The 26,932-nt window shown below is 44.1% G+C and overlaps 1 protein-coding gene across 5 annotated transcripts in view; it reads left to right on the forward strand.

The window, feature by feature from the left end:
* The first annotated feature begins 10,394 nt into the window (after positions 1–10,394).
* FARP2 (FERM, ARH/RhoGEF and pleckstrin domain protein 2) overlaps positions 10,395–26,932 on the forward strand; it is an 81,861-nt gene continuing 65,323 nt past the window's right edge. For all 5 annotated transcript variants that reach the window (XR_012634099.1, XM_074912743.1, XM_074912745.1 and 2 more), the window contains exons 1-2: positions 10,395–10,438; positions 14,843–15,076. Coding sequence is in view for 4 of the 5 variants with exons in the window: in XM_074912743.1 (XP_074768844.1) it covers positions 14,873–15,076 (204 nt within the window). In the remaining variant the exon portion in view is untranslated. The remainder of the gene's footprint in view (positions 10,439–14,842; positions 15,077–26,932) is intronic.

The following is a 26,932-nucleotide window of genomic DNA, read 5'->3' on the forward strand; positions in this document are numbered from 1 at the left end:
ATCATGATAAACCTAAATGAAATTGAACATGTCTTTTGTACATTGTTTTGCCTTGACTGCTAGAAGGAATGTTACACTAATGCATTTTTTCCACATGTTGATTTATGTGCTTACATGCTGGAACAAGTTTTATTTTACTTTAAATCTGCTTAATAAACCCAAGCTATCATTTTATTTTGGAGGAATGGCAGTGCATTGTTAGTATATGATTATGTAGATAAACTCATATGGTTTTTATATGCAGTAGAATAATACAGCTGAATATATTTGGATGCAGATTTTCTGTATAACTGTGTATGTGTATCTTTTTTAACCTTTATTTTTTCTGAATTAATTTCTCATCCAATTTATGCCTGCACTTCTACGAATATTTCTTTTCCAGTCCTTTTCACCCACCCATACCATTCTTCAATACTTAGGATTTATTTTCTTCTCATTGTCTCTGTGCTATTCAGTAGATTTTTCTCTTCTGTCTTTAGACTACTGCCCTTTATTTCCTTCTTCCATTTGGTATCCTGCAAATTTCCAGCATTTTTCTCATATTTCATCCATACCTTTGGGGTAACACTTGTCCTAGTTAGACAGTGGGTTATCTGCAGAAGAGTTCCCTTTCCTGAAGAGAGTAGTTGGCGGTTACTCCCTGGCTACTTTGGCTCTTCATCAAGGAATGAGGAAGGAGATTATTTAGAGCCTCTTGTGTACCTGTTTTGGATCATTCTGAATATTAGGATGGCTGGGCTGGAGATCAAATTTACACCACTTCCTCCTAGGCTTTCCATTTAGTTGGCACCTGTGGATGAATTAGTCATACCTAAGTCTCTCTTTAGAAACACTCTGATGACCTCGGAGTGACTGAGAAGAAAGCTGCCTTGTGCCGCTAGAAGGAAAGAATGGCATTTCATTAACAAATTCTGCCAAAGAGGACTATATTCAGCCTTTCTCTTAACAATGCAGTGTTAGCTCACTATCCCAGGCAGCAGTATCAAAAGGTCTAGTGCAAAAAGGGATGGAGATTTTTATTGGTTTATCTTCTACGAAAGCTAGAACTGAGTAGGATATCCTCACAAGATTCTGAAAGACATGAAATTCAAATGTCAATTGAGTCCTCTGTTGTTTGTATCTGAATAGACAGTGTGCGCGCACGGAAGTGTCTTGTTTTCAGATAACTATCCTGCACCACACAAAGTCCTGTTTATCAAGTGGTTGACCAGACAAACATTGCATAGCTCTTCCTGAGAGTCTAGCATGGACGTGACTAGTTCGTGGCATTCTTGATGGTTTATCTTGCTTCTGTGCCCTGAAGGAGGATTTCCATCAGGATTTTGCTAGCTTGTTTCACAGATTTAATGGTTAAAGAAAAAGGTGAACAAAATATGCTAACTCCTGTTTCTTGATCCTCTGTGTAAAGAAAACCAAAAAGGGTCACTTTTTCTGCATTTTTCTGGATGCTTAGTAGTAGATCCTGAAATGCTTTAAGGCTGCATGCTGTAGGGAAGTATCTGAAATAGAGGGCAAACAAGGTTGTTGGTTACTAACAGTCTGAGGAGTGCAAGAATAAAATCTGCGAAGGCTTTGGGAAGAATTGAAACTGTTGCTCGGAAAGACGTCCTGGAATTCAGTACCAATACCTCCACAAAATTATATGATCTTCTGTATTTGCTGTTTTCCTGATGTTCTGTATGGGATACTGCACAAAGAGTTTAACACTGGGCTCCTGCTGACAGATAGTGAGAGAAAGCCAGAGAGAAACCCTTAAAGGATTCCTGCAGTGGGGAAAAGGGTTTCATTTGGGTGATTAAAACACTTCATAATTCAACTTGCTGTAGAGTTTTTCCCACAGGCACCGCTTCGTGACCCTGGGCTGCAGCACCTCCTGTGCTTTCGGACAGCCTGGAGGCCAAGGGCTGGGGACGCAGTCTGCTTTACCAGCGAGGGGGGTGTTTCCCCTCTGCTAGAGCAGCCATTGCTATTGGAGCTGTGACCTACTGGGCTGGCTTCTGTGTGGCACCCAGGCAGACTGTTCCAGACCACAGTACTCTAACGAATCTCTTCATCATCCGAAAACTGGGAGGTGCTGTTACCTGCTCGTGTGTCCTTTTTTATAGGAAGAGTTGAGTGATGCTGAAATCAGCCTGTTGTCACAGTAACCAGGTGAGAGCATGTGCAGTGAAGTGAGATTCGGTGTAGTTCTGGGTCAAGTCCAGAAACTGGGGATGGAGGCAGTGTGAGGAGGAAGAGGTTTGTCTAAGGAGTGGTTTGATGGCCAGCTCTATTGACAGTGCAGCCCAGACATGACAGGATTGCCTGGGTCTGGCTCATAGCCATGGAAGGGTGTGTCGGAGTTTCAGGTGTGTTGGGGAGTTTCTACAGCATTTAGTAAGGCAAGATCTGATGTAGCTGTATGTTTGCAAGTTTAGTTTCGGTGCTTGAAATGCAGTAGACAAATGAAGCTCACTTCCACCCACAGGAATGAGAGCCTGTAAATCCAGCGAGACAGAGGAGGTGTCCAGCTATCTGAGACAGAGAACAACAAGCTTTTCAGAAACTACCTCTGGCTAGAGCAGAGGCGGCCCTGCAGACACCCTGTTCAGTTGTAAGAAACAGGTACCACAAAGCAAGAAGTGCAGTGCTTTGATTGCTGTGGGAAAGGCTGAGCTCCTTAATAGGAAAAGAATGAGGAGAGTTACTAACTGCCAAGCCTGGGGCTTGCTACTGCTCACTCTGAAAGCCAGTATAAATGGTTTTGTAGGACTGATGGGGCTAATTGTTTATGCTCTAGTCTCGGCCCTCCTTGGATCCTCAGCTTTGCGTGTATCTTCTGTGGTGATGGAACCGGTGCTTGGCGCATCAGATGTAAGGCATGGCTGCATTCCAAGGGGGGGTCCACTTTGCCAGATACAAATTTCTGCTCCACCACAGAAGTCACGTAAAGGAAGGTATGGCAAAAGGTTAGAGATATTTGAGTTATAAGATGCCAGCCATTAGCAACTTTGCTGTGTTGAGGTATTGTGCTTAAAGTGCCTCAGGCTGTCTGTCCTGTTTTTTATTGAGAAACAAATTGAAGTTGGTGGGGCAAAGAGAAGCAATCGCATCATTTTTATAAGCAGAAGCCAAATATTCATGGGAAAGTTTCCCATGAAGGAAACAGGGGAGCTCCCAAGTTGTGTGAAGATAACCCAGTGTATTCTGGAGAAAGTAAATAAACACACCCTGAGAGCTAATGCAAAACACTCATTAAAGCAGATACTGTGCTGCTTCCACAGCATATTTATTAAAAAAAGGGAAAGGCACTGACAGTAAAATGTTTCGTTCAGCACATGCCCACTCCTGTGCCTCATAATTTGCAATTCTCCCGTTGTTTTAATGTTTTTGATTCATTTCTACTTTTAAGAAGCTTTTCCGTAAGGGAGAGTCTAAAACCCAGGTCAAGGTGTCCCTGTAGTGGTACTTGTTCCACATCCAGAGCCTTTTCCCCTGAAGAGAACACGCGGTTTGGCTCTCCGGTGGTATTCAGTGAACCAGTTATCTTGCTTACTAGCACTTTCCTTGGGAAGTTTGTACCCAGAGCAAGAAAACTGGTTTTAGTCTTTCTTTTGTGCCCAGCAAATAGTCTCAGGCTGCCTACTTTATCTACTTCGAAACACAGAAAAACAGCACTGCGGGAATGGCAGTACATATGTCCAACAGCTGTACGCAGCCCCAGGCTGGGCTTGTTTCTGCCTTCCGGCAGCAGTGCGGACTTACACGCTCCCTTTCCTGGCACAAACAGCTGGAACAATTTGCTTGGTTTTGGGGGCAGAGTGGGGAATCTAGCAGTTTACTCCCTTGCCAGCAGTTTACCATTTGGTTGCCTAATTTTTGAAAGTAAAGTAAACTGATGTTTTCAGTAACACTAACTCTGCTACTTTAAGTTACTGTAAATAGTAAAATATAGTAAAATAATTGCCATGCTTATCTGTGGTTAGTGTTCATAGATTCTTAATTTCTTTTTTTCTTCTGAAGTATCCTGTCTATGAAACAGGACTAGGCCTTTCTAACCTTTATATTTAACATACAGTTTTTTTTAAACATTCCTATTAACTGAGCTTTTGTGTAGCTGTATTGACTGAAGTTTATTGGCATGTGAAAAAGATCACATCTTCTCTTGTTAGAATTTCAGATTTTGGTGGAGTGGTGGCTTCTGTCTGGTGGTGTCTTGTTCTCCACCACCACCACCACCCCCCCCAACACTTACAGAAGTTTTTGATGTAGATCTTTGAAGTATCGAACAAGTTGTGACTGGATTGAACCCTTGTCCAGCTCCTCTGAGGTAACAGATACTAGCCTGATTTTATGGAGAGGGAAATTAGATGAACCTCAATAAACTTTAAAATAGAAAAAAAAAAATGGGGGTGAACTTTCTGACATTTCCAGTTGTATGGGTGTTTTTTTTAGGTCTTGCTGCTTCAGACATACTTGGTTAACCCCACCGTGCAGGTTTTGTTGAGTAAAAAAGAGAAATAAATTGCATACCTGTGGAGAAGACTGTTTCATATCTGCTTAATGTTTAGGCTGTTACAGTCAAAGAACTAACATCTACTGAAAAATTTTAGGATTAAGTTTAGAGAAAATTTAGGGGAGTCCTAGAGGTATTTATACTCTTCTGCAGTTTGACGGATTTACCACATGGGGGCAATATGCGATTGGACTGTGTTCTTTTACGGCTACCTATAGATTAAGAAAATCGGTGGCACAGGAGGCAGTTTTTGCCTGGATTTTTGTTCCAGTGCTGTGGCTCAGCAGCCGTATTTCTTTGCAGCTTGTAGCTTAAGTATGCTCTTGATTTTGTGCTGTTGATTCAGAACTGCTGCTGGCTATAGACTGAACCTTCTGGGTAGGAAGGATGTGTTGAGACAAGTACGCTAATCAGACTGAAAGAAGTTGCAGAGCAAGTGCCTGTGTGCGCGCAGGTGTGAATGTATGCTGCGCTTAATTGGTTTGTTGTAATTGCCACTTTCACCACAAGAGCTAACTAAAAATACAGATAGGATTATGCAAGTCAAAGTAGGTGATTGCAAAAAAAGGATGGCATCCACTAAATTTTTTGGTAGCAGAACAGCAGGATTTTTTCGTGTACATAAGTGCCCATGCTTGTTCTACAGAATTGGTTAATACTGCAGGTTTAACTCCAGGTCATAGTCTGAGGCTGGTGGACTTTGCGCTTTATAAAGGGCAATGTAATTGCTAGGTAGTATGGGTGTAGAAGGGCTCCTGAAAAATGCCCCGAAAGGGAGCAACCTGAAAACCTGTGAGAACTGCTATAGTGTGTTTGGGGTAGGGGAGGCAGAAGTAGTTAAGACTGGAAGTGGAAACCCTCCCACAAAGCTTACAAATTTCTGTGGCATGGAAATTGGTTTCTCTAGTCGCTTTAACCAGATGCTGCTAATGATGAGTACTTTTGATGTTATATCACTGCCAGTAGAACAAGGGGCATTCTGCCAGTTTTTGAAGTACCTCGTTCATTACTGCTGAAAACAGTATTCCTTCTGTGCCTCCAGGTCGATGTTAACAGTACGTGAACAGGGTGTAAGAGAGTTAATTCCAGAAAGTGGTATGTACAGCTATGTCTGTGTTACTCATTCTTTGTGCTAATCGCATCTCCAGTTACCCAGGAATTCCTGTTCACCTTGGCTTGAGTCTTTTGCCCTTTACTTATGACAGTCAGTGTATTGATCAAATTCCATAATTTCACTCTCTTTTGTGTTTTCCTACCATCTGGGGTACAAGTTGTCTGTGAGTACAGAACACCTGGCTGTAATTGCTGAAACAGGCTTGGTTTTCCCATCTGAGAAGTGGTCTGATGCAGTTCTGAGCTGTTAGGTAGAGAACTTGTTTATCACCAGTGAGACAGTTTGAGGAATGATTTGGCAACCTGTGTAGCCCGGGCTCTACTGAGATGTCTGAGTCAATGTGGAAGGCAATCCAGAGGATGGGTTGGTGAGACAGGGCAACTAGTCTGCTGTCTGCTTCTGCTGCACAGACAAACATTGCAAACTGCAAAGTACTTGGCTGAGCCCTTCTGGGATGAAACACTTTCAGATCAGGAATAGGACCAGGGTAGTCATTAATGGCCATGACAGGCAATCTAAGATGTGAACGCATTTGTGGAAATGAGAATTTTTCCCTTGGTGGACCTCTGAGGTGTTCTACAGCTGGTACTGTGACACCAGGTCCTCAGAGGTGACAGGAAAAAAGTGATCATCATGTGGAGAAAGCTATCAGCCCTTGCAGTTAGTCCTAACTGACACTAGGCTTAGGTTAATGATGTATACAGCAAATGGTTGTATATCTCCAGGTAGTAATTGATGGGAGAAGTGTAGTACTGTATGAGCTTGAACCAAAGTAGGACAGTGGCAGTGAACTGTGGCATTCAAAGCTCTGTGAACTGCTCCCTGCCTCCAGGGATTCTAGTGCTTCAGTTGGCCTAATGCAGTGAAATCCATACCAATTCCTCTGCACATCTCCAGCCTTGGCATGCCTACATGTGCTGTCATCATAGAGTCCCAGTATAACTTGCGAGAGAAGCGAACTGGTGATGTGCAGCCCAGCTAAAGTGGGGAAGCGTGGCATACATGGCATAAAACACTGGCTTAAATAATTGTCACTATTTCTGTTCTCAGCTATACCTATCTTCTGCTAGACAGAAAGGGAGGCATAATGTAAGTTTTTTGGAATTGCTTGCTTTGTTATTATGAGATAGAAGACTCAAAGAAACAACTTTGTAGTATGCATTTGGAAAATAAGTGCTACAAATTTAGCAATAGGTATAATTTTTCAGTCTGCAGAGTTTCTCTTTGCGATGATGAAGAATTTGAACAGAAAGAGGTTTTTCCCGCTGCTGTTTTTCCTGGTTGGATAAGAAGCCTGCTTTGAAGGACTTCCTCCACCCTCATCCAGAGGGTGATTAAAGGAGGGGATGAAATCATACTGTAGTAAAAGTGTAATTCTAGTTGACCCACTCAGGCCAAGAGGAGAATATGATGTAGATTAACTGTGAAATTAGTTGAGTGAATGAGTTACACCTCATTATCAGTTTTTATCTCATGAGGTTAAAATTGTATTTTGTCCTGTCACTGCATCCTTCCAATAGCAACAGCTGACTTCATGTGTAATGACATTATTCTTCTAGCTTTGTTCTTTAAACTTCTTCCTCCTGTAAAGGATTCAGACACGCTGCCTGGACAGTCAGAAAGTTTGCCTTCGTGGCAGTTAAGGAAACTCGGAGGACAGCTGCGAAAAAAATACTGCTGATTCTGTGTGTAATGGGTTAGAAAACACACACAGGACTGATCATAGCATCCATTCCCTCTTTTGGGTTTCAAATCCATTTACCAAACACTCTGTCTCAAGCATGTTTCTTGTGTTCTGGTTACTGAGAATTTTTGTAAACAACTGAGTGTGTAGAACAGAAAGTGCTTTATCAAGCTGAATCTCTGTTTGTACCCTATTTTGTTGGGAGTAGGAATCGCATCATCTGTCCATGGGCTATGTTCAGGGGCAGGTAGGAGTGTGAAAGTGGGTGGTGACTTCTCTAACAGGGAAAAGTCACCTGTTATAGTGACTTGTATGTCTGTTATAGTTTTATATATATATCTCTATATATACAGGGGCCTACAAGAAATCCAGAGAGGGACTTTTTACAAAGGCATGTAGTGACAGGACAAGGACTTTAAATTGAAAGAGGGCAGATTTAGATTAGCTATCAGGAAGAAATTCTTCCCTGTGAGGGGGGTGAGGCCCTGGCACAGGTTGCCCAGAGCAGCTGTGGCTGCCCCCTCCCTGGCAGGGTTCAAGGCCAGGTTGGACGGGGCTTTGGGCAGCCTGGGCTAGTGGAAGGTGTCCCTGCCCGGGGCAGGGGGGTAAGAACTAGGTGATCATCAAGGTCCCCTCCAACCCAAACCATTATATAATTCTATGAAAACCTGTTATAGAAAAGTTTTAGCATCTAGACAGCAATAGGTACTGCCAGGTACCATCAGCACAGATGGTATTGTCTGCCTTGAAGAATTGGGAATGCAGGTATGAAAAGGAGAGACTTCTTCAGGCTCAGGTTCACAGCAAGTAAAACTATTCTTGGAGGGATACTTGTGCATCCTGCTAAACTCCTCATGCTATGATGGAAAATATTATTTTTGCCTGTGGTGGGTAGAAAGACTAGAAGTGCATGTGGAAACAGAAGTACTGGGTCTATGGACACTGAAACATGCAGAACCTTTGGTGCCTTTTCATTAGGGGATTGTTTCAGTGCAGTAAATTACATGTATTTTGTGTGAGCAATTAAAGTTAGCAATATACAGCAAAGCGTAAACAGGAAGGTGTTGACACTTCTAAAGACTTTACTACATGTGTAATTATTGTTTCCTCTCTTTCTTGTCATATGTTGCTTTTAAAGTGATCACATCAGATTTGTTCTCCAACTTAGCAACAGCTGCTTTTTTGCGCAAGAAAATTTTTGTGCTCTTTTTAGATGTTAAAGTAAGAGATTGAAATGAAGATTACTCTGAAGTGTTTGCACTTTAAAGGATGTGAAACTATTAGCACTTAAGCTGCAAATAAAACCAACTGCTCCATTTTCATTGCCTATGGAAGTGCAATGCAAATAGTAGGCAAAACAGGATGCTGAAACACCCATTTCAGTAATGAACGCACTTCAGTTTATTGGAATCACAATTGTTTTTACAAATGGAATTATCTAAAATGCTGTGTATAGTTTTTCAACTTGCCTAATTTTTCTGTATGCATAAGATTCTTCAACTCCATTTCACTTTTTAAGGAGAAGAAATAATGCGACATTTTTAAAACCTTGTGTCTTTTTTTCTTTTTAAGAGATGAGAATGTTGCTAGTCAGGAATTACTCATTAAATTTGTGAGTTGCTTCTTTCTGTGGGTGAGAGTGGTGAAGCTGCTTCAGGTTGAAAGGGCTGTTGTGCATGATTTATGTGTTTTGTTAATCTAAAAGTCATGCTATGCTAATATTTTGTTTTTTCAAATTGTGAAAAGGTCAAATTCTCAGGAACAAGGTGACTCTTTGCATTCCTTGTGCTATTGGCCATCGATCCTTTCCTAGAGAAATCCAAGCATTTCTCTCATTTCTGTTGCTTCTCATATTGAAGAGCAGAGTAATGAGATGTGTTCCCTCAGGGAGGCCAGGGGGCTTGTCAAAGGGGGTTTGTTTCCAGGAAGCACTGTTTTCCTGGCTTCCCCGTCATCAGTTAGCCTCGACATCTGCCTTTTGGGCAGCCTCAGAATCTGGAAGGTGCGAAGGTCCATTCCAGGCAGAGCTCTGTTCATCCTGCACTGAATTTCCTACAGCCTTTGGTTCCTGTCTGTGTTACTGAGGGGCAGGCTTGCTCCTTGGGGAGCAAAGAGGAGGAGGATGGTGATCTTCAGCCTCTTTGGCCATCAGCAGTGCCTGATGCCTCTGTGCTGCACACGAGTGCAGCAGCTGTGGCTTCTCTCCCACACTGTAGTGCCGTGGCTCTTTCTATCCCCATTTAAAATTTGTCTGTTGATGAAAAAGAATGTTAACTAAGCAAAAACCTGCAATGTTTGGAAGGATTTCTTTGCAGAAGGGGCTGTTGGGCGTTGGAATGGGCTGCCCAGGGCAGGGGGGGAGTCCCCGATCCGTGGAGGGGTTGAAGAGTCGGGCTGAGCCAGCGCTGAGGGATCTGGGGCAGTTGGGAACGGTCAGGGGGAGGGTCACGGTTGGGCTGGAGGGGTTCAAGGGCTTTTCCAACCCAGATGATTCTGGGATTCTGTAATGTTCATTATTCAAAGCAAAACATGTGAGGTTTGTTGCCTGTCTCAGTGACTGGTTCATGGAACGGTGTCCCCGGGAGCAGCATTCACCTCTGCAGTAGGGATTTGTCTGTGTCCGGCACCCCCCGGGAGAGCCCTGCCGGCTCGGGGGGTGGGGGCGGTGTTAGCGCGGCTCTATCCTTCCCTGTTTATTTTTTTGGGGTGGGAGTGAGGATCCGCCTTCCTGGTGAGCCAACGGCCCTTCGGCTCTGGCAGGGAAGGATTTGGCGTAAAGAGTCTTTTACAGCTTCCAACTCCCAGCGCCCTCCTCACGCGGGAAAAATACACTTTGTGTTTTACTATTTTTTTTTTAAAAAATAATCCTTAGAGCTTGGCAGGACGGATCGGTTCGCCGGAAAGAGAAGGCCGCGGCAGCCCGCTGTCGGGACGCGTCTCTCGGCGCTCCGCCCGCCGCCCCGGGCTGCCCCGCCCAGGGACGGGCCCCGCCCCCGCACCGCGCGGACCCGCCCCCGCCCGCGGCTGGCCAATGGCGGCGCGCGGCGGGCGGGGCGGGGCGGTGCCGGCGCGGGGCCCGTGCGCGCGGTCCGCGCGGGGCCGGGGCGGCGGCGAGCGGCGGGAGGGCGCGGCCCGTGGCGCGGAGGTGAGGGCGGCGCGGCGTTCCCCGCGGGCGGCGGGCGGGAGCCGAGCGAGACCCCCCGGGCGGGCCCTGGGACGGGGCTGCCGGCGAGCGGCGCCTCAGGCCGGCGGCGCGGCGCGGCTCGGCTCGGCGCGGCTCGGCTCGGCCCGGCCCGGCCCGCCTGCGCGTCGGGAGCTTCCGCCGCCCGCGGCCGCCGTCGTGCGCTGCGGCTCCGGGCGGAGCTTTCGTGGGGGAGCCCGGCCCGGCCTGGCCGATTCCGCCAGAGCGGCCTCGGTCCTCGCCTCTCCAGCCCTGAGGTTGGGGGGCTCTGGCTGGCGGGGCGAGCTCGGGAGCGCCTTCCCTCGGCGTGCTGCGGGGGCCCGGGCCTGGGCGGCTTTGCCCCCGCTCAGACTGGGAGTGTTGGGGTACCTGCGCCCCGGCCCCATCCGTCTCCCTGCGAGGGCCCCCCCCGGAGCAAGCCGGGGGTGCGAGGGAGTGGTGCTGCACCGCCCCGCTGATTCCCTGGGACCAGCGGAAGAAGCGCTCCTGAAGCCCCGCTCCTCCGGCGGGGGCCAGCTGAGGCCCTTGTGCAGCCTCCCTGCGCCTCCGTCTCCGTGTGATCTCCAGCACACGGCGCTGCCGGCCGCCGCGGAGAGCCCCGGGACCCCTTTGGGCCTGTGGCGAGGGATGGGGGTTGTCACAGGAGCGGGAGGGTCTGGGTTTCGGGGAGAGGCGTGTCTCTGGTGCAGCGGGGGCACTCGTAGTCTTCACCTCTCTTTGTTGCAGTTGTTGGATTCCTAGTGCATCAGTTGGTGCCAGCGTGGTGTAGCGATGTTAACGGGTTGCTATTGCCTAGTGACAAAGGTAAAATAGGAAGGTTTGCTTCTGGAGGACTGAAGGAGCCTGGTCTGAGAGCTCCCGCCGAGAGTGCTTCCTTGCTGCTGTGCCAGCTGCCACCTCACGCAGGTGCTGGGGATCCCTTCCCATGGGATCGCCTCTCACACTGGGGACCTGGGACCGGCACTACTTCGGACCAGCCCTCTGCAGAGGCGAGGCATGGTGTGTTGTAGTGATTCTCTCACTGACCAAAAGATACTGTACTCAGAGGAGTTCTTCAGAAATCCCTTGGTATCTTCCACGGGCATATCCTCGGGTATAAGCTGCCTCTCTAGACTTGCCAGTAGCTGAAATACTCGCTTTTGCTTCTGAACAATAGTTTTTTCCAGGTAGAAGATAAAATTCATTGTCACTTTGAAGCTATTTCAAAAAGGCAACAAAAGTATGTAGCTACCTAAATTTTCTCAGTTTTGTTCCATCTGCTCCTCCACTTGGGGCTGATGGCAACAGTTGTTCTGCCACTGTGCTTCAGGGAGCTGATTTAGCTTTGATGCCTGGTTTGCTCCCAGTTTGTAGGAAATTACCAAGATAAGCACTCAATGCAAAGAAGTTTGGGGGGGGGGGGGGCGTGAATGCAGGGAAGAAATGCGGGGAAGATATTTTTTTTCTTAGAACCGCTAATACTGCAGCAACATTGTGTTTTAGTTTTGCATTGGTGAGGAGCAAAGGAGACCTCAGGGCTTGCCCTGGGGTGGGAGGCTCTCAGTGCTGTTGGATGCTTTCTCTGCTCTGCCTACAGAGCTTCTCATTCTTTCTGGTTCTTGCAGCCTGTCTCAGGCTTCACTCTTTCATTTCCCTCTGCCTTTCAGTTAGTTAGCCCCTTTAACGGAAACGCTTCCTAAGTCATGGCACAACGGTTTTTGTTAAGAAATGTCACGTGTAGTCAGCTTACATAAAACACGATAGGTAACTACAAGTGGTGGTGAAACTGTAGATAGTGCTCAGCTTGGTTAATACTCCTCACACTTTTGATTTTTCAGGCACTTGGAGCAGGCCAGGCTATTTGGGGATTTTTACTAATTGTAACGGCAACAGCAGCATGTGCTGGGGGGAGCTGGATGTGGTGTGGGGAGATGCTCATAGCTGCCACACAGTGGTCAGGGCACGGTTTTTCTAGGGAAACGTGCCTTGCTTCTGCACATTGTTTTCTGCCTAGGTGTTTTGTTAGACCTTAAAATACCGAATATATGCTGGCTGGGGACTACTCTAGCGGTAAATATTTTTAGGAGTGTGTCATCAGCAAGGCACGAGGCCAAGCCCTGTTGAGTTCATTTTTCCTGTTAACACCTGTGAGGAAGGACTTTGACATCTGCTGTTTCTGTTTGACGTGTCTTTGGTCTCTCCTGGCTGGTAACCAAGGCCAGTAAAAGTACCCAGGAGCTCCTTGCGTAGTCCGGTGCTGGGTGACCTGCCTGCCTTGCCTCCAGGAGCCAGCTGGCTTCAGCTGGAGGGGAGGCTGCCGAAGCCTCTCTTCTGTGGGGCTGCTCTGAGCGTCGCCTCCTCGGCTGTCACCGCTCGTGTCTTTTTCCTTTTGAGTAACTGCAGTGTCTGTCCCTTCCAGTAGCAGTTTATTCAGAACGAGATGAACATGTTCACGGAATGCTGATTTTAAGAGTGCTTGTCCAATAAATTGCCTCATGAGGAGTATAACTGATTCTGGGCAACTTCAATTGAACTTTTGAATGGCAGTAGCAAAATCTTACCATACCGTTATTGATATGGGACACAGTATCAAGGGATTATAGATGACACTGAGCTATGGTTGCTCTTCAGATTAGCAGTTAAAGGTGTAACGTGGGCAACTGTCTCTGTGGATTTTTGCTGTTGTGGTGGTTTTAAAGTTTGTGACCTACAAGTTTTTCTCTTTGGCTCTGTGGCCACACAAACTGGGAAGTTCAGTGAAAGGATACACACAAAATGGTCTTCTGCTAATTTGTCACCTAAAACTGGTAGATTGGGCACTGGGCAGTGTACGCACGCTTTTAAGGTTGAGATGATATTTCTCATGCTTTCTCATCATGTGTGTCATCAGCTGGGTGGCTGGAGGTGTCTCTGTGGTGGTTTCCAGCTGTGCTGCTCGGGGCAGGGCTCTGCAGCACTCACAAGGGCTCTGAGAGATCGCTAAGCCAAGCAAGCCTTGTGGTCGGTGTAATTAAGTAGGAGGCATCTGTCTCCTCTCCTGTGACAAGTTTATCTATCTGTACAGGGGTCTGCAAGCACAAAAATAAAAGTCGGGAAGATGTTTGACCAATCTCAGTGTGTGCAAGGATTAAAACCTAACCCCTCCCACTAATTTTTATCGACATGTAAGGCCGGCTCCATTTAAATCCGCAGAGCAGGCTGCCTACCTACTCAAAGCGTAGAGGGACAAAGGAATGTTTTCATCATCTGCCTCTCCCCTTTTTAGACAAAACACGTTTATTACAAAACAATAATCTAACACTTCACTGAATTTTTTTGTGGTGTGGTGGCCACGCGAAGGCTGTCCCAGCGTCAGTGTCCACATACTTTCAATTGTTCGCATATAGGGTGGTATTTGGGAAATGCGAGCGAAAGCACCGCCGAGCCTCTCTGTGTCCCTGTGTGCGTTCCTGCAGGGTGCCTTGCACGTTGCTGCCAAATGCTTCATGCTGGTGGTGACCGTGGGGCAGTGGTTTTGTTGGGCACGTCGCATCCTGAGCGTGTGCCTTGCCTTTCCATAGGCCTTGCTGCAGTCCCCTGCGAGTGCTGCCGCTGCTGCCATGCTGTGGGAGAGCTGCGGAGAGGCACGCGGGTTTCTTCCCCCATGTCAAATTAAACATTTGCTCCTGAACAACTGCTACCAAACCGTGAAAGTAAGGATCGTGATGTAGGAGTCAGCCTACTTGAACTAATGTAAATATTTGTAATTCAGATTTTTGGCCTACTGACTTAACCTGGGTGCACAGCTCAGGTTTGCTGTTAAAGTGCAGAGCTGTTATCTGCGGCAGAAATCTGTGCCGTGAAGGTTCTGAGCGCCCAGCATTGGTTGGGTAGTTACGGTTTTGCATGAGTCATCATTTTGAGGGATGAAGAAAGTTAATTGTTGCTGTTATCTTTGGGTGTGGTCTGACACTGTAGCCAAGTCAATAGGACGGCTAGGTACTAGTGAAAGGCAGAGTCCTGCCGTGCCCTCCACTGCCTGCTCCAGGTGGATTTTCTTGTGCTGTCAGCAGTGCTCATGCTGTGGTGACCTGCTTTAGGGAGCTAAATTGGTAGAAAAATTAACTGGAGCTTAAAATGTCAGTGTGTAAGGAGGGTGGAGGGCGCAGATTTGACTATCCTACTTCCTAACCATGTTTTGGAATAGTTATTGTTTTGGCTACTTTTTTTTTTTTTCCCAGCAGCTGATTTCTGACCAGAGTTTTATCAACTTTGTTACTGGTTTTGATAGCAGGATGGAAAGCATTAAATAAGGACTTTGTGCATGACTGTGCTTCAGTAGGTCGTGTTTCCATACACAATATTTGTGGAAAACTATCTTTCAAGCTGTAATCCTCTATTTTATTCCAGGCTTCTTTAGATTCTGCTCGCTGTTGAAAGATGGGAGAGATAGAAGGCACATACAGAGTCCTGCAGACTCCTGGCTCTCGTCTGGGTGCCCAGAAAACCGTGGGAGTGAGTACCTTGGAGTCGGGACAGAACCTCTCTACTGCAATGGGACCATCGCCTGCCAAAACGCATGAGCGGGACCTACCGATCAAAATACGGATGTTGGACAACACAGTGGAAGTACTTGACATCGAGGTAAGAGAGGTTTAAACCTGATTTCAAGTACACTTAGCCTCCAATAATGTAAAGCTCACAGGATGTGCTGCTGTACGGACCTGGGATATTTTGAGGCATTATCTGAATAAAGATTCCTGTGGGGATTTTACCTACTTATAAGTAGTTAAATCAGTAGCACATCTTGTTTTTTAAAATCTTTTAAGTATAGCAGATGACTTTGTGTTTGTAATAGACTTTAAATACAAGCACGTACTATAACAAGAAGCTTTAACTGTTATTTGCCTTGGGGGGACACCAGCTATCTTCTGCCAAACTGTTCTTGCTCTTTGAGCCACATGCAGCTTTGGCGATTTGGTAGCTGGGAGAGTTTTTTTTAGTTGCTGCTTTTTATTAATTATTTTAATGGTTCGTATCTTCTTCAAGTAAATATGCTCCTATTTTTGAAAATTTTTGCTTGTTGCCACGCTTTGGGAGGGAGGCACCAGAGAGGTAGCAAGAATTCTGGAAATTTGTATTTAAAAGTATGCTTGCTTAGCAATTGAGGAAGTCTGCCTTAAGAAATACAAACTGTGCTCAAATTGGGGTGGTTCTGTTTTTAAACAATCAAAAATTTTTGTTCATGTTTGTTCTTGTTTCATTCTCAGCATTAACCTGAGACTTTAATTTTTGCTGCCTAAAGATCTGTTATTAGAAAACATCTCTCTTCTGGTGAAGATACTCAGCCATCAGATATTCTACATTAGCATCAAATTTACTTTATAATTAGTATCCATAGCCTTAGTTTGTTGCATAGACTTAAACAGGTTTTTCCAAATAGAGTGAAAAAGATGTCTGTGGAGCTCTGAAGAAATAGTGGCTTTTGGGGATATCAGCTACACATTGCTGACCAGCTGTTAAACTATCAAACATGAAATATGTTGGGTTTTAAATTTTTTTTTTTCTTGGTTAAGTGTGAAGCTGTGTCTGTATCCTCCCACCTGAGGACACAGAGGGTATAGCAAACCCATCCACCCCTCATTTACTGCATACAACACAAAAGCCTTTTTTTTCCTTTTTATTAATGTTAGAATATTTTTTTTTAAAAATCTGCTGACTTTGGCTCCTTTGAAGTATGATCTTTTATTTTTTTTTTTAAAGCGGGTGTAGACATTGCTGCTTTTGTGTTTTGATTAAAAAAAGAAGAAAGAAAAAAAACCCACAAGCACACCCCCCCCGCTGTAATTCTGAAAATCGGTGCAAACTGTTAAAATCAAGAAAGACTTTATAACTCCTAGTTCCTGCTTTATTACATGAAGTCAGTGACTAGAAACCTCCTGTATGTTGCCATAGATGCTTTCCTTCTCTTCCTTGTCGTATTTGTACCACCTCTGTCTGCTCTTCTCATGCAAATCTTCCACTTTCCTCAGTAACCTTACCCTTTCCATCTTATTTTATAACTCTGTACCTTTATAGCTCCTGTGCTATAACTTCTCTGTAACTTTATAGCTTCTCTGCTGTTCTCTGACCACCCTCCCTCAGTTCCCCTCAGTTCTTGTCTTGCTCAGAACAGTTCACTACTTTCGCAGTACCTTGGTTTTTGACACTGACTTGACCTGGTTCTCCTTTGCCTGCTGGAACAGTCTTGACTGTATATCCTTCCAGTTATCTTCATTGCTCTCTGGCTTTCACTGCAGGTCCAGTTTACCTCCATCCTTAACCCACTGTCTTATCCTACAGCACTTTGTTCTTAGTCTTTGCAATTTCAGCTATGGCTCAGCTCTTTATGATGTGTCAACTTGACTGTCAGCTCTAAATAAAATCAGCCTTTGCCTGGTGAAACTTGGTTTTGATATTTGTGTCAACATCAAGCTTCACATGTAAAAAACATGAATTCCTCCCTCACACTGTTTTTTTGGTCACTGAGAGTCATACTCCAGTCTCACCTGTCTGACCAATAATCTCTTCACCTCCTCATTCCTTCATTTCCTTTAGCGAGCCATCTCCTGCAGGTGTGCTGCACAATCTCTAGGGAGGTACTGTTTGAGTAAACAACTAAAACTCATCCCATTCAGGACTACCTCACTTCACACCTTCTTGTTAGCTTTAGCCTCTCTAGTCTTGCTGCATATGTACCCGTTTTCTGTGTTGCAGTAAGAGTCAGCCTGGTCAGTTGTTCCTAGCAGCTGCTACTGTCTGACCATTTTTTTCATCCTTCTACTGGCTCCCTCTCTTTGTACCTTCAAATGCAGGTTGCTTATCTCTGCTTTCAGGGTCCTACCTCTAGTCTCCTGCAAGGAGGTACTTTGCTCTGGACCACAGTGCAGTACTTTTGTTGTTGTTGCTGGTTTTACCCATCACAATGAGAGGCTTCCCATAATTAGGTACTATATTAATTTTCTTTTTTTACCTGAAAAGCTCTCTCTGGTTATGACATCCACAGAAACACCTCAATTTGGGCAGCTAGCATGCTCAGGCCATAGTTAATATCACACTGTTCTTCATTACGAGGTCAGCTGGAACTGAACAACTTAGAAGCTTTTGCCTGATGTGAGCGGTTAGAAGAAGCGGGGGTCATCCTTTGTTCATCTGTAGAGCATCAAGCACAAAAAAGTCCATAGTCAGCAAGTGTAGCATTAGAGTCCTGCTAATACACTGCCTACATCGCCTTTCATTTTTGTCTAAATGAGGTAGCAAATAATAGCAGACAGGGATGAGGTACTAAGCTGTAACCATCTGCCTCCTAATTTGTTCGGTGGACTGGCGGGTAGGAGTAACTGCTGACTGCTGTTTGTGATGGCAAACTGAAATTTTTCACTTGCGGTTTGAGGGCAAAAATTAAGAGAAGTCAGCCATATTTGCTGAATAGGTGGTGTGAGCTAGCACAGATTTTATTTTTTTAATTTTTTTTGTAAAAAAGCAGTGAGAGAAATTAATGATTAAGCAGCTGTCCTAGAGGGATTGAGGCTCTGATTACAGTACTGCTTTCCCACTCCTCTTTGCTTTTGCAATAATTTTCACTGTGTGTTGAAGCGAGAGGTGGTGTTGTCTTCGTTACCTGCTTCGTAGGGTGTTTGTTTATTGATTCAGGTCAGCAATAATTTTTCCGTGTAGTGGGACACCGAGGCCTTTCTCACAGGTGCTGTTGGCATTGCATTCTGATGGAGGTGTAGCTTATGGCAAAAGGCAGGAAAAAACATCAATTTTCCCTTCTGCCTTTAAGAACTACGGCGAATAACTTTTTATTGAGAGAAGTGGTGTGTCAGTGGAAGAGACTGACTTGGCACAGGGGTCAGTCTCTGGAGAGGGGCCTTCTCTTTGGAGCACAGTGAGGAAGCTGAGGCAGGAGCCCTGTGTACTGCCTTGCTGGTGAAGCTGTCTGAAATGAGCTGCATCAGCAGTTTTAACCGCACAGGATAAACAGAGTAGCCACAATAATGATTTAATCCATGAGGCTTTTCCTTGTTATCCTCTCCTTTCTCCAAGATATGTTTAAAACACTTGCTTCCTCCCTGGCAGGTGTTTGTAGATACTCTTGTTTAGTAGCTTTGCCCCATTGCTTGGGTTTTGTAACTCACCGAAGAGCAAGAAGAGGGGCTGACAGTAGCATAATGGATGGGATGAGAACAAAGCAGGGAAGGACAGCCTTTCGTTTGTGGTGGTGTTGTATCTAGAACAGTGTGTTAAAAGTTCAGTAGAGCTACATTCCACTGCCTTTTGTCAAAAATCCATTGTCTCTGTCCACTCCCACCATCTGTACTGCAAGGTTTTCTTTCTAACTATGAATTCTGTTAATAAGTAAGAGGGACCTATTCTTTAAAGTATACTGGGGCAGAGCTCTTCTCTGGGAAATCTGTTTTGAATGTTAGGGGATGGAGAGATGCTCAGATGTTTTCTAGAATTTAAAAACCTGAAAATTTGGTATTTATGGTTTTTCCTTTCCCGCCCAAAACAGAAAACAGAATGAAACATGTCCATCCATAGCTAGGCTCCAATATTAATTATTTTAATGAGTTGTGTGTTTTTTTTCTGGTTTTATGGCCAGCTTTAGTCAGTAAAAATCTTGCATGTGCCATATCATAGGGTACCTGTCCTCTTCCCTCCAAGCTAAGTCTTCCCAAATTGATAGTTTTCCAGACTACTAGATGAATGATTGGAAAATTCAATTTCATTTGAACTGTGGGCACATTTCAGAGTAATCACAGTATTACAGTAGAATTTCTGCCAGCTTTCCTGACTTTTCTTAAGAGATTAAGCTTGTAGGCCTTCGATCAGCATGAAAATATGGCAGACTCTTAAGTAGGAGGGCCTGGGATGGGTTTAATTCACCAAAATGACCACTTGGTGTGACTATACTTGTCTGGTGCTGGTTATGAAAGACAACAAAATGCACTGCAATGAAGGACGGCGTAGGCAACAGGAGTTTAAGGTATAAGAAGTTGTGATTTATTCTTGCTGAAAGCTTTTGTGTTGATTTGTGGTAGAGTTGGAAGAGGAGTGTATTACAGCAACAGACCTGCAGGCTGTCAAAGACAATACAGCATGTGTGCCTGGGTTAGAGGAAACAAGGGATTTTTTTGCATGGTGTAGTTGAAAGGAGAGTGGTACTGATGGTAGGTGAGAGTCTGGTACTGTCTTAAAGTCTCAGTAAGTGAAATATCAGGTTCAGTCAACAAGAAAGCTGCCCTGTCTTCCAGCTGCTTTCTCTGATGCAATACTTTACTGAGGGTCTGTAGACAGGCAGACTGTAAGGTCTGCCTCTCTGACCCAGTTTTGTCTTTGTGCTAGCCTAGAAGACATTTAATGGCATTGCTGCCCTAATGTGGTGTTTAATATTTGGTCTATATGTTGTTCCTTCTGTAGGAAATACGTGTGCATTTCTTAGGTGAATTACGCTCTATACTATGAACAAGTGCCCTGGAAAAAGTTTAGATTTTTATGCTTCAACTTTGCCAAACTCTCTTTGGGGAGAACTTGGCACCTCTTCAACTGCATGTACTTCCTCTTCTCACTCTGCTTGAACGTAAAATAAAATTCAGGAGTGAGAAATGTTTACATGTTATATTGTAGTTGAATTTTTCTCTATTTTCACCTACTGGAGAATTAATTCTGTATAACTGTAATAGCCATCATAAAATCATAGCACAGTTCTTAGTGCTCAGCAAAACCAGGTGGGTCTGGCTGCCTCGATGGGAGAACTTAAACTGGAATTTTTTCTTTCATGCTGTTCTTTGTCAGATTGCTTTGACTGCACAATTCTGTTAATTCTTTTTTAAATGTAATTAACTTGCTTCTCAATAAAACATGTTAATAGTATGAGTTAGGTTTATCTTGGTTTGAATTTCAGCTAACTTGTACTAGGATTTTGGTTTTGTCCTTCAGTCTTAGCATGTTCAGAAGTTGTTCTCTGTGGGTCAGGCTATTGCAAGTGTTCTTGTGCATTGGAATGTGAAGCTGGGTCTGAGGAAGACGCTTTTTCATTTTGTTGGGATTTTTCCTATCTTTGCTATTTCTACCAGGCCGGTTGTTTCCTTGTGCATGACTCAGTTTCTTGAAGGTGGTTGTATCTTTTCTCATTTTCTTACCAAGTGCATGAAAGATGGAGCATGTTCCTTATCCCTGTGGCACTGTGTGATGTGTCCCCCTCCTCCTGACGCTGGTGGGTGGCCTGGGAGGGAAATGCTTGACTCCACTGCTCTTCACGAGAACAGGCTAGTCAAAGAAGATTACAGTTTTCCCCTCCTGTATTTTCTTATTGGGTATTGTCCTCTCACTGCTCATGTCTGTTCTGGAGTTTACTGATGTACCCTGTGAAACTTGCTAATATATTACTACAAAATTTAAGTGGCTTGTCTATACTAAGTTGAAAACAGCTACTTGCTGATTACTCAGTTGGATAGTGATACTGTCTTTGCTGGCCACCTATACGACTCTTCCTTGGTTTATTTAAATTTACAAATTGCATTATTAAAACTGCAAAATTACTTTCTATCCATATGTTTAGAACAGAATAGCTGTGTTAGTTATTCTGCTCTCTGTGCAGTTTACCACATCCATAATTGAAAAGGTGTTATGAAAACAGCACCTCTTCAGATGTCTGTTGTTTCCCACCAGCCATCGGAGCGCATGGCCATGACTTCCTGCAGTCGGGGGCCCTGAAATCAGGTCCCGGGCTGGGACTGTGGGAGGTTTTTGGGGTGGTGGAAGAAGCAGTCTGACAGCTTGTATGTACCTCGTGACTTCCCATGGTTTGGAAAGGGTGTTCTCACCTCACGCACACTGAAAAATGCTGCTTATCAGTAACTTCTAACGGTAGCGTTAGTACCCTGAACAACAACTTTGGGGATGAAGGAGAAGTTATACAGCTTAAAATGCTGTTAGTGAGCAGTTTTAAGTAAGAAATATGTGTCTGCTAAAAATAGTGTGTCGTGGGCACTGAAAAACACTTACTCTAAAATTACTTTTCAGAGAGGCTGTCCTTACTGTGTGCCATGGTGAACGCTGAGCACGTTGCCCGCGTGACAGCACTACAGCTTCTCCAGCAGGACAGGGTGGCCTGCCACCAGCTCTCCGGCAGAGCCAGGCTCTGGCACCAGCTGCTCTCCTGCTTCTTCCTTGTTTTCCCTTCGCCTGCTTAGACCTTCCTTTCGTAAAGGCTTCTTTCCCTTCTGTGCTGTAAAAGAAAGTATTAACAGCTTAAATATGTGGGAAGTGGGAGGACAGGCTGCTTCTGAATCCTATTAAGTGCTATGCTGAAGGAATCGAGATGCTCTGTTAGTCAGCTCGGTGTTTTTTCTTCCCTGGCTAGGAAGAAATAGTCAAAATTCCAGAAAGAATCATAGCCAGATGTTTGTCATTGCTTTGGTTTGACTCTCCTAAATATGGCAAATAAGCTGCCTTAGGACTTATTTTTGTCTGACCTCAGAAGAGAAAGTTAGTAATTCACTATTTAAAATTTGAAGCTATTATAGGGTTTAAAAAGAAAGTAATTGAAGCTTTGCAATTTGTGTACTGTTTGATTCTACTATATAATTTTTAGACCTGTTATTTTGTGTTTGGGGGGATTGATTTTTTTGATGCTATGTAGGAATGTGGTATTGGGTGGGGAAAGGTAAAGCCACAGCCATTTTACTGACAGACACTTGGTGTGTGTTTGGGGTTTTTTTAAGGGAGGATGTGAACTTAAATTGTATTATAAAAACAATTTACTACTTTGCAGTTTTCTTGACTTTAGATGTCCCATTATGTGAAAAGAAAATTGGGTTACACTACAGCAAAGGAGAAACAATCTGAATATTCCTGTAAGAAAAGTATATTCTATGCACATATTGTATAACCTAGTACACAGATACCATTTAGTAAAGTGGTGATCAAGTGTTATATCACAGTCTTTGACACATGAATGTAATGGATTGAGTTCATAACTTTGTATGGCTGTGATTTTCCATAGTGAGTATGCTTCACTACATCAAGTGCATAGGTTAAATATTTCTCTTGTATGGGTTCAGACGAGTGAACTGAGGACCAGTGAGAGCCACATTTACTTAGTTTGAGTTTGTGTAAAGCTGAACTCTCTTCAAGCTCTCTTTAATTTATGGTAAATGTACTGAGAACTTTCTGCCTGTAATTGTTCTGTCTGTATGAGATCTGATAAAGTAAACCAGTGTATAACAACATCGTCTTGGCATACATGCAGTGGTACAGTTGTCGTACTTAATTCCTTTTGGATGCCTTCTGAAGTAACTGATAGACAACCTTCTAACGAGAAAGCTGTTACCTGTTAGCATCCTTACTAATTCCAGTAATGTGTCATCACTAACAAAAGGAATACTGTTAGTTTTTTAAACACTTCTGCAGAATGCAGGTGTTCTTTTTTCATAATCTAGTGACAAATAGTGAAAGTCAGCTGAAATTAGACATTTTATTCTATGAAAATAAGTGTAAGACACATTGTATTCCACACACACACAAAGTCTTTTCTGGAAGCCTCGTCTGGGTGTGGGTGACATTCAAATTTGGGTCCACAGATGGATAATTCTCTAGACTATATAGACCCTGAAGGAAATAATAATAAAAAAACCCCACCACACAAAAAAATCCCCAAACAAGAACAAAAAACCCCTGAGAAACAACCCACAGTCAGCTAAAGATAACTACAGAAAAGCAGTGTGCTAAGAGGTAGTTCAGAGAAATTTTAGGTTAGTGCTTACCGAAAAAAGGGACTTGACGTTGAGCAAGGATGGTGTCTCTTTGTACCCAGTGGTATTCAGAGAAGCACAGCCTTGTGAACATGCGTTTAAATACACAGGGTTGCAAAAGCATACCTCTGTGTCATCTGTTCCACATTTCTGGCAAGGGGAACGTTGCCTACTTGTGTAAGAGGGAGACCATGTAAACTGAGTATTAAAAACCTGTGCTGCGGTGACAATACCTAGTGTAAAAGATTTACTTCTCAAGACTGTGATGTTGGATATGGAGTAGGGGACACCTGTCTGTCTGACAGAGCAGTCATTCATTCATAAAATTAAGAATTTTAAAAGAAAACTAAAAAAAGAGTGTTGAGCTGCAAAGTAGTCTGTATCCTGAGTTCAGAGACACTCCTGGAAGTCTTTTTAACAGCTTCTGTGTGTGCTGCTGCCCTGACCCAAGCTGTGTGGTCAAAATCCACAAAAGGTACAAAACACGGAGGGAAAACAAAAATTAAGCTCTCTAAATTGGAGTATATTGCTCTTTAATAATCTCTTTTCACTTGTAGTAGAACTTGTGATGCTTTATTGGCACGGTTTTGCACACATGTATGTATTTTGGAGCTCTCCTGATTGTGAAAGCAGGTGTGAAAACATTCCTTAAGAAGTCGTTTCTTCCCAGACTCATGGCAGAAGAACAGGAGATGAAGTATTTTAACTATTAATGCCTCTTCACTGCTCAGGCAGGCCTCGAGAGGTGGTCTTTCCCCGAGTGATCAGAAGCAATGGGAGCTTAGTTGCCGGCCTGCTTTTCAGCACCGAGATCTGGGCTGATGTGCTACCCAAGCTGCTTCTTTCTCTGGCAGCCCTTGGCAGAGGGCTTGGGCACAGCACTTGGTGGAGCCTGAGCACAAAACAGGAGTGGTAAAATACCCATATTAGTTTAAAAAAAAGGAAAGAGAGCTTCGTCAAGGCTCTGTGTTAGACCTGTCTGACATGTCTTCAACTGAAATCATGAAGAACGAGCATCACTGTGCCCCTCAGCCTGCTTCTTAGACAGCTAGCCCAAAGCCAGCGATGTAGCAAGAGTCTTGCTTGGCAAGGGGGAATTTAACAAAGCTTCAGCCTTATCTAATCTGGCCTGTAGGTATTTATTAACCCATTGCCATGGTATCGAAACTGTACTCAAAGTACAGCAGGGAGTGATGTTAGGACAGCTGGTACAATTTCAGTTTTGCACAAAATGAAAGATAGTTTTGGCCTTTCCTGTAAAAATACCTAATTTGGGTAAAGAATCTTTCATGGTTGTCTTATTTCCTTAGTGTTTTAAACCTTTTCCTGTGGGCAGGTTTCCTCAAAACAGTGTACCAACTTGGAGAACTTAGCACCTCATAGGGAAAGCCCAGATCAAATCTGGTTGATGTGAGCATGGATGATGGTTTTGAGGCAAAAGCATTATTAATGGAGGAAGACTAGCAATCTAATTTCTTTTTATTATTAACAAAGGGAAGTGAAGTAACATCTGTGTTTAAAATGACTTAAAACCAGAGTTTTGTTTATATACATATACACATGAATGAAAAGCTGCTGTGCAAGTTCCTAGAGTACCTACAGTCTAAATCTGTGAAGTGGCCAGGCACATTAGAGGGGGTGGGTGTAGGGAGGTGCAGTGGTTTGCACAAGTGTGTAGAATCTTGTAGCAAAGTTTGGGGCGGGAGGGGGTGAGAACTGGGATCATCAGTCTCCTAACTTCTAGTTTCTTAGCTTTATTATAGTGTTTTACAGCTTGCATGGACAAAATAGATGCTTAGACTTTCTGTGATGAACCTTAATTTCTTGAAGTGCAAAAGAGGCTTTTTTTGAGAATGGCTAATAATGCCATACTGCCATTCTGACAACAGGTCGTTTTTATAACTAGGGGCTGTGTCTGTCCTTGGCTATTTCAGCCACCAAGTTGTTTAAAGGCTTGAAATAGTGCAGATAATTAATGTAACACACTGACAAGGCTGAACCTTTTCAAGCGTTCATGCGGTGTTTGAGGAAGGCTGTCAGTGTGGCGTCGTGCTGGTCCTCTGCAGATTATTTGAAATAGTTTGAAAATATTTGTAAAAAAGGCCCCAGCATCACCATTAGCTCAATTCTCTGGCATTTCCACTGCTGCGATCTTCGCCTCTACATGGGATCACCCACCCCAAAGCAGCTGCTTTCCATGATACTGTCACTGCTGTTGTCTGAATGTTTAATTATTAGCAAACATCCACTCTGGTGCCGAATCATTAAGTACTAGCATCCTGTGAAATTCTTTCCAGTGATGTGGGATGGAGTTTTAATTTGGGTGACTTACCTGTTCCGCAGGTAGTGTATGAAGCAGAGGTATTGGGGGATGCGTCTTTGTATTATTCTCTCCAGGTAATGAAAGCAACTGAGAATTTCTGCTCCATGCCCAATGTTTTTTATGTGGATCATCTGTTTGTATATAGTGCTTGGGGACCATTTGTTGGTTGAATGCTTAACTGTGGTGCTGTTTGGTTTCTCTCTGAGCACAATGAGTTTTATTTTGAGTGCTCCAGGTATTTAAGCAGGAGAGCACTCTGGGGAAAAAAAAAAATAATTTTTTGTCTCTACATGCTATCTAGCTAAGTATACACTTCCCAATCTTGTTCACATAATTCCCTCCTCTTGGGGATCTTTTCCCACGTCAACAAATTATTGTTTTCCTACTTTCAGGCATCCAGCAAGTCTAGCCACTCTGGAAAAGCATGTTTGCTGGGGAGAGCTGGTTCGTTTGGCGGTGAAGTGCTTTAACACTGCTTGAACCTTTAAATGATCACAGGTTGTAAAGCTAACCTTAATTAAATGAGCCAGAGGCTTACATTTCTAGAATAATTTGTCTGGCTGTGGATTCTGTTTAAAAGAAAAAAAAATCTACCCAAAAAGCACAACAAAATCAGCTACTGCAATCTTAGGACAAAAAGTCCTGCGCAGGGGAGTCCTAGAATTTTTTTTAAAACAAAAATTATGCCCAATACGCAGTGTAATAATGTAACTTAAAATAGCTCAGAAATTTGTAATTGGTTTTGCAGCGTCTGTATTTGAGTAAATTGGTTTTCGATGCCTTGTAGAAATACTGTGACACAATAATCTTAAGAAGTAGTACATTTTCAAGGTGAAAATGCACACTATCTGAATTTGTGAAGAAGTTACCAAATAATTTTCAGGTTGGTGGTGTATTCCCAGTGTTCAGTTGGTGACCATGACGAAGTGCCGCTCGGCTGTGGCTCGGGGTGGATGCGGATGTTTGTGCTGCTCCAGCAGCGGTGCTTTCCCATGTCCGGGGGCTGCCCTGCCGGCGCACTCATGGTGCTGGCTGAGGGTGTGGGAAGCAAGGTCTGGTCATGGGTTCGCCTTCCTCGAGGTGAGCCGGGAGGATCCGAGTTTCTCCCAGTTCCACGTAGGAAGGCTGCCGCTGCAAATGAGAGACCTCCAGCACTCTGGCAGCTGGACTGTGCTCCCTTGGGTAGAAAAAAAAGGTTAGAAAAAAAAAAAAAATCATACCAGTGACGAGAGTAGACAATTGGAAGAAGTTTCACAAATGTTATGTTCATGCTGGGTTGATTCCTGTAGCTCTTGACCCAATTCTGGAAGAAGTCAGATTGTTGTCTTCACTAAGTGGCGGGTTGGGGATGTGGTGGTGTGAAGCAGTGGGGAAGAC

Source organism: Athene noctua, chromosome 8 (assembly GCF_965140245.1).
Source record: "Athene noctua chromosome 8, bAthNoc1.hap1.1, whole genome shotgun sequence".
In the NCBI taxonomy this organism is placed as follows: domain Eukaryota; kingdom Metazoa; phylum Chordata; class Aves; order Strigiformes; family Strigidae; genus Athene; species Athene noctua.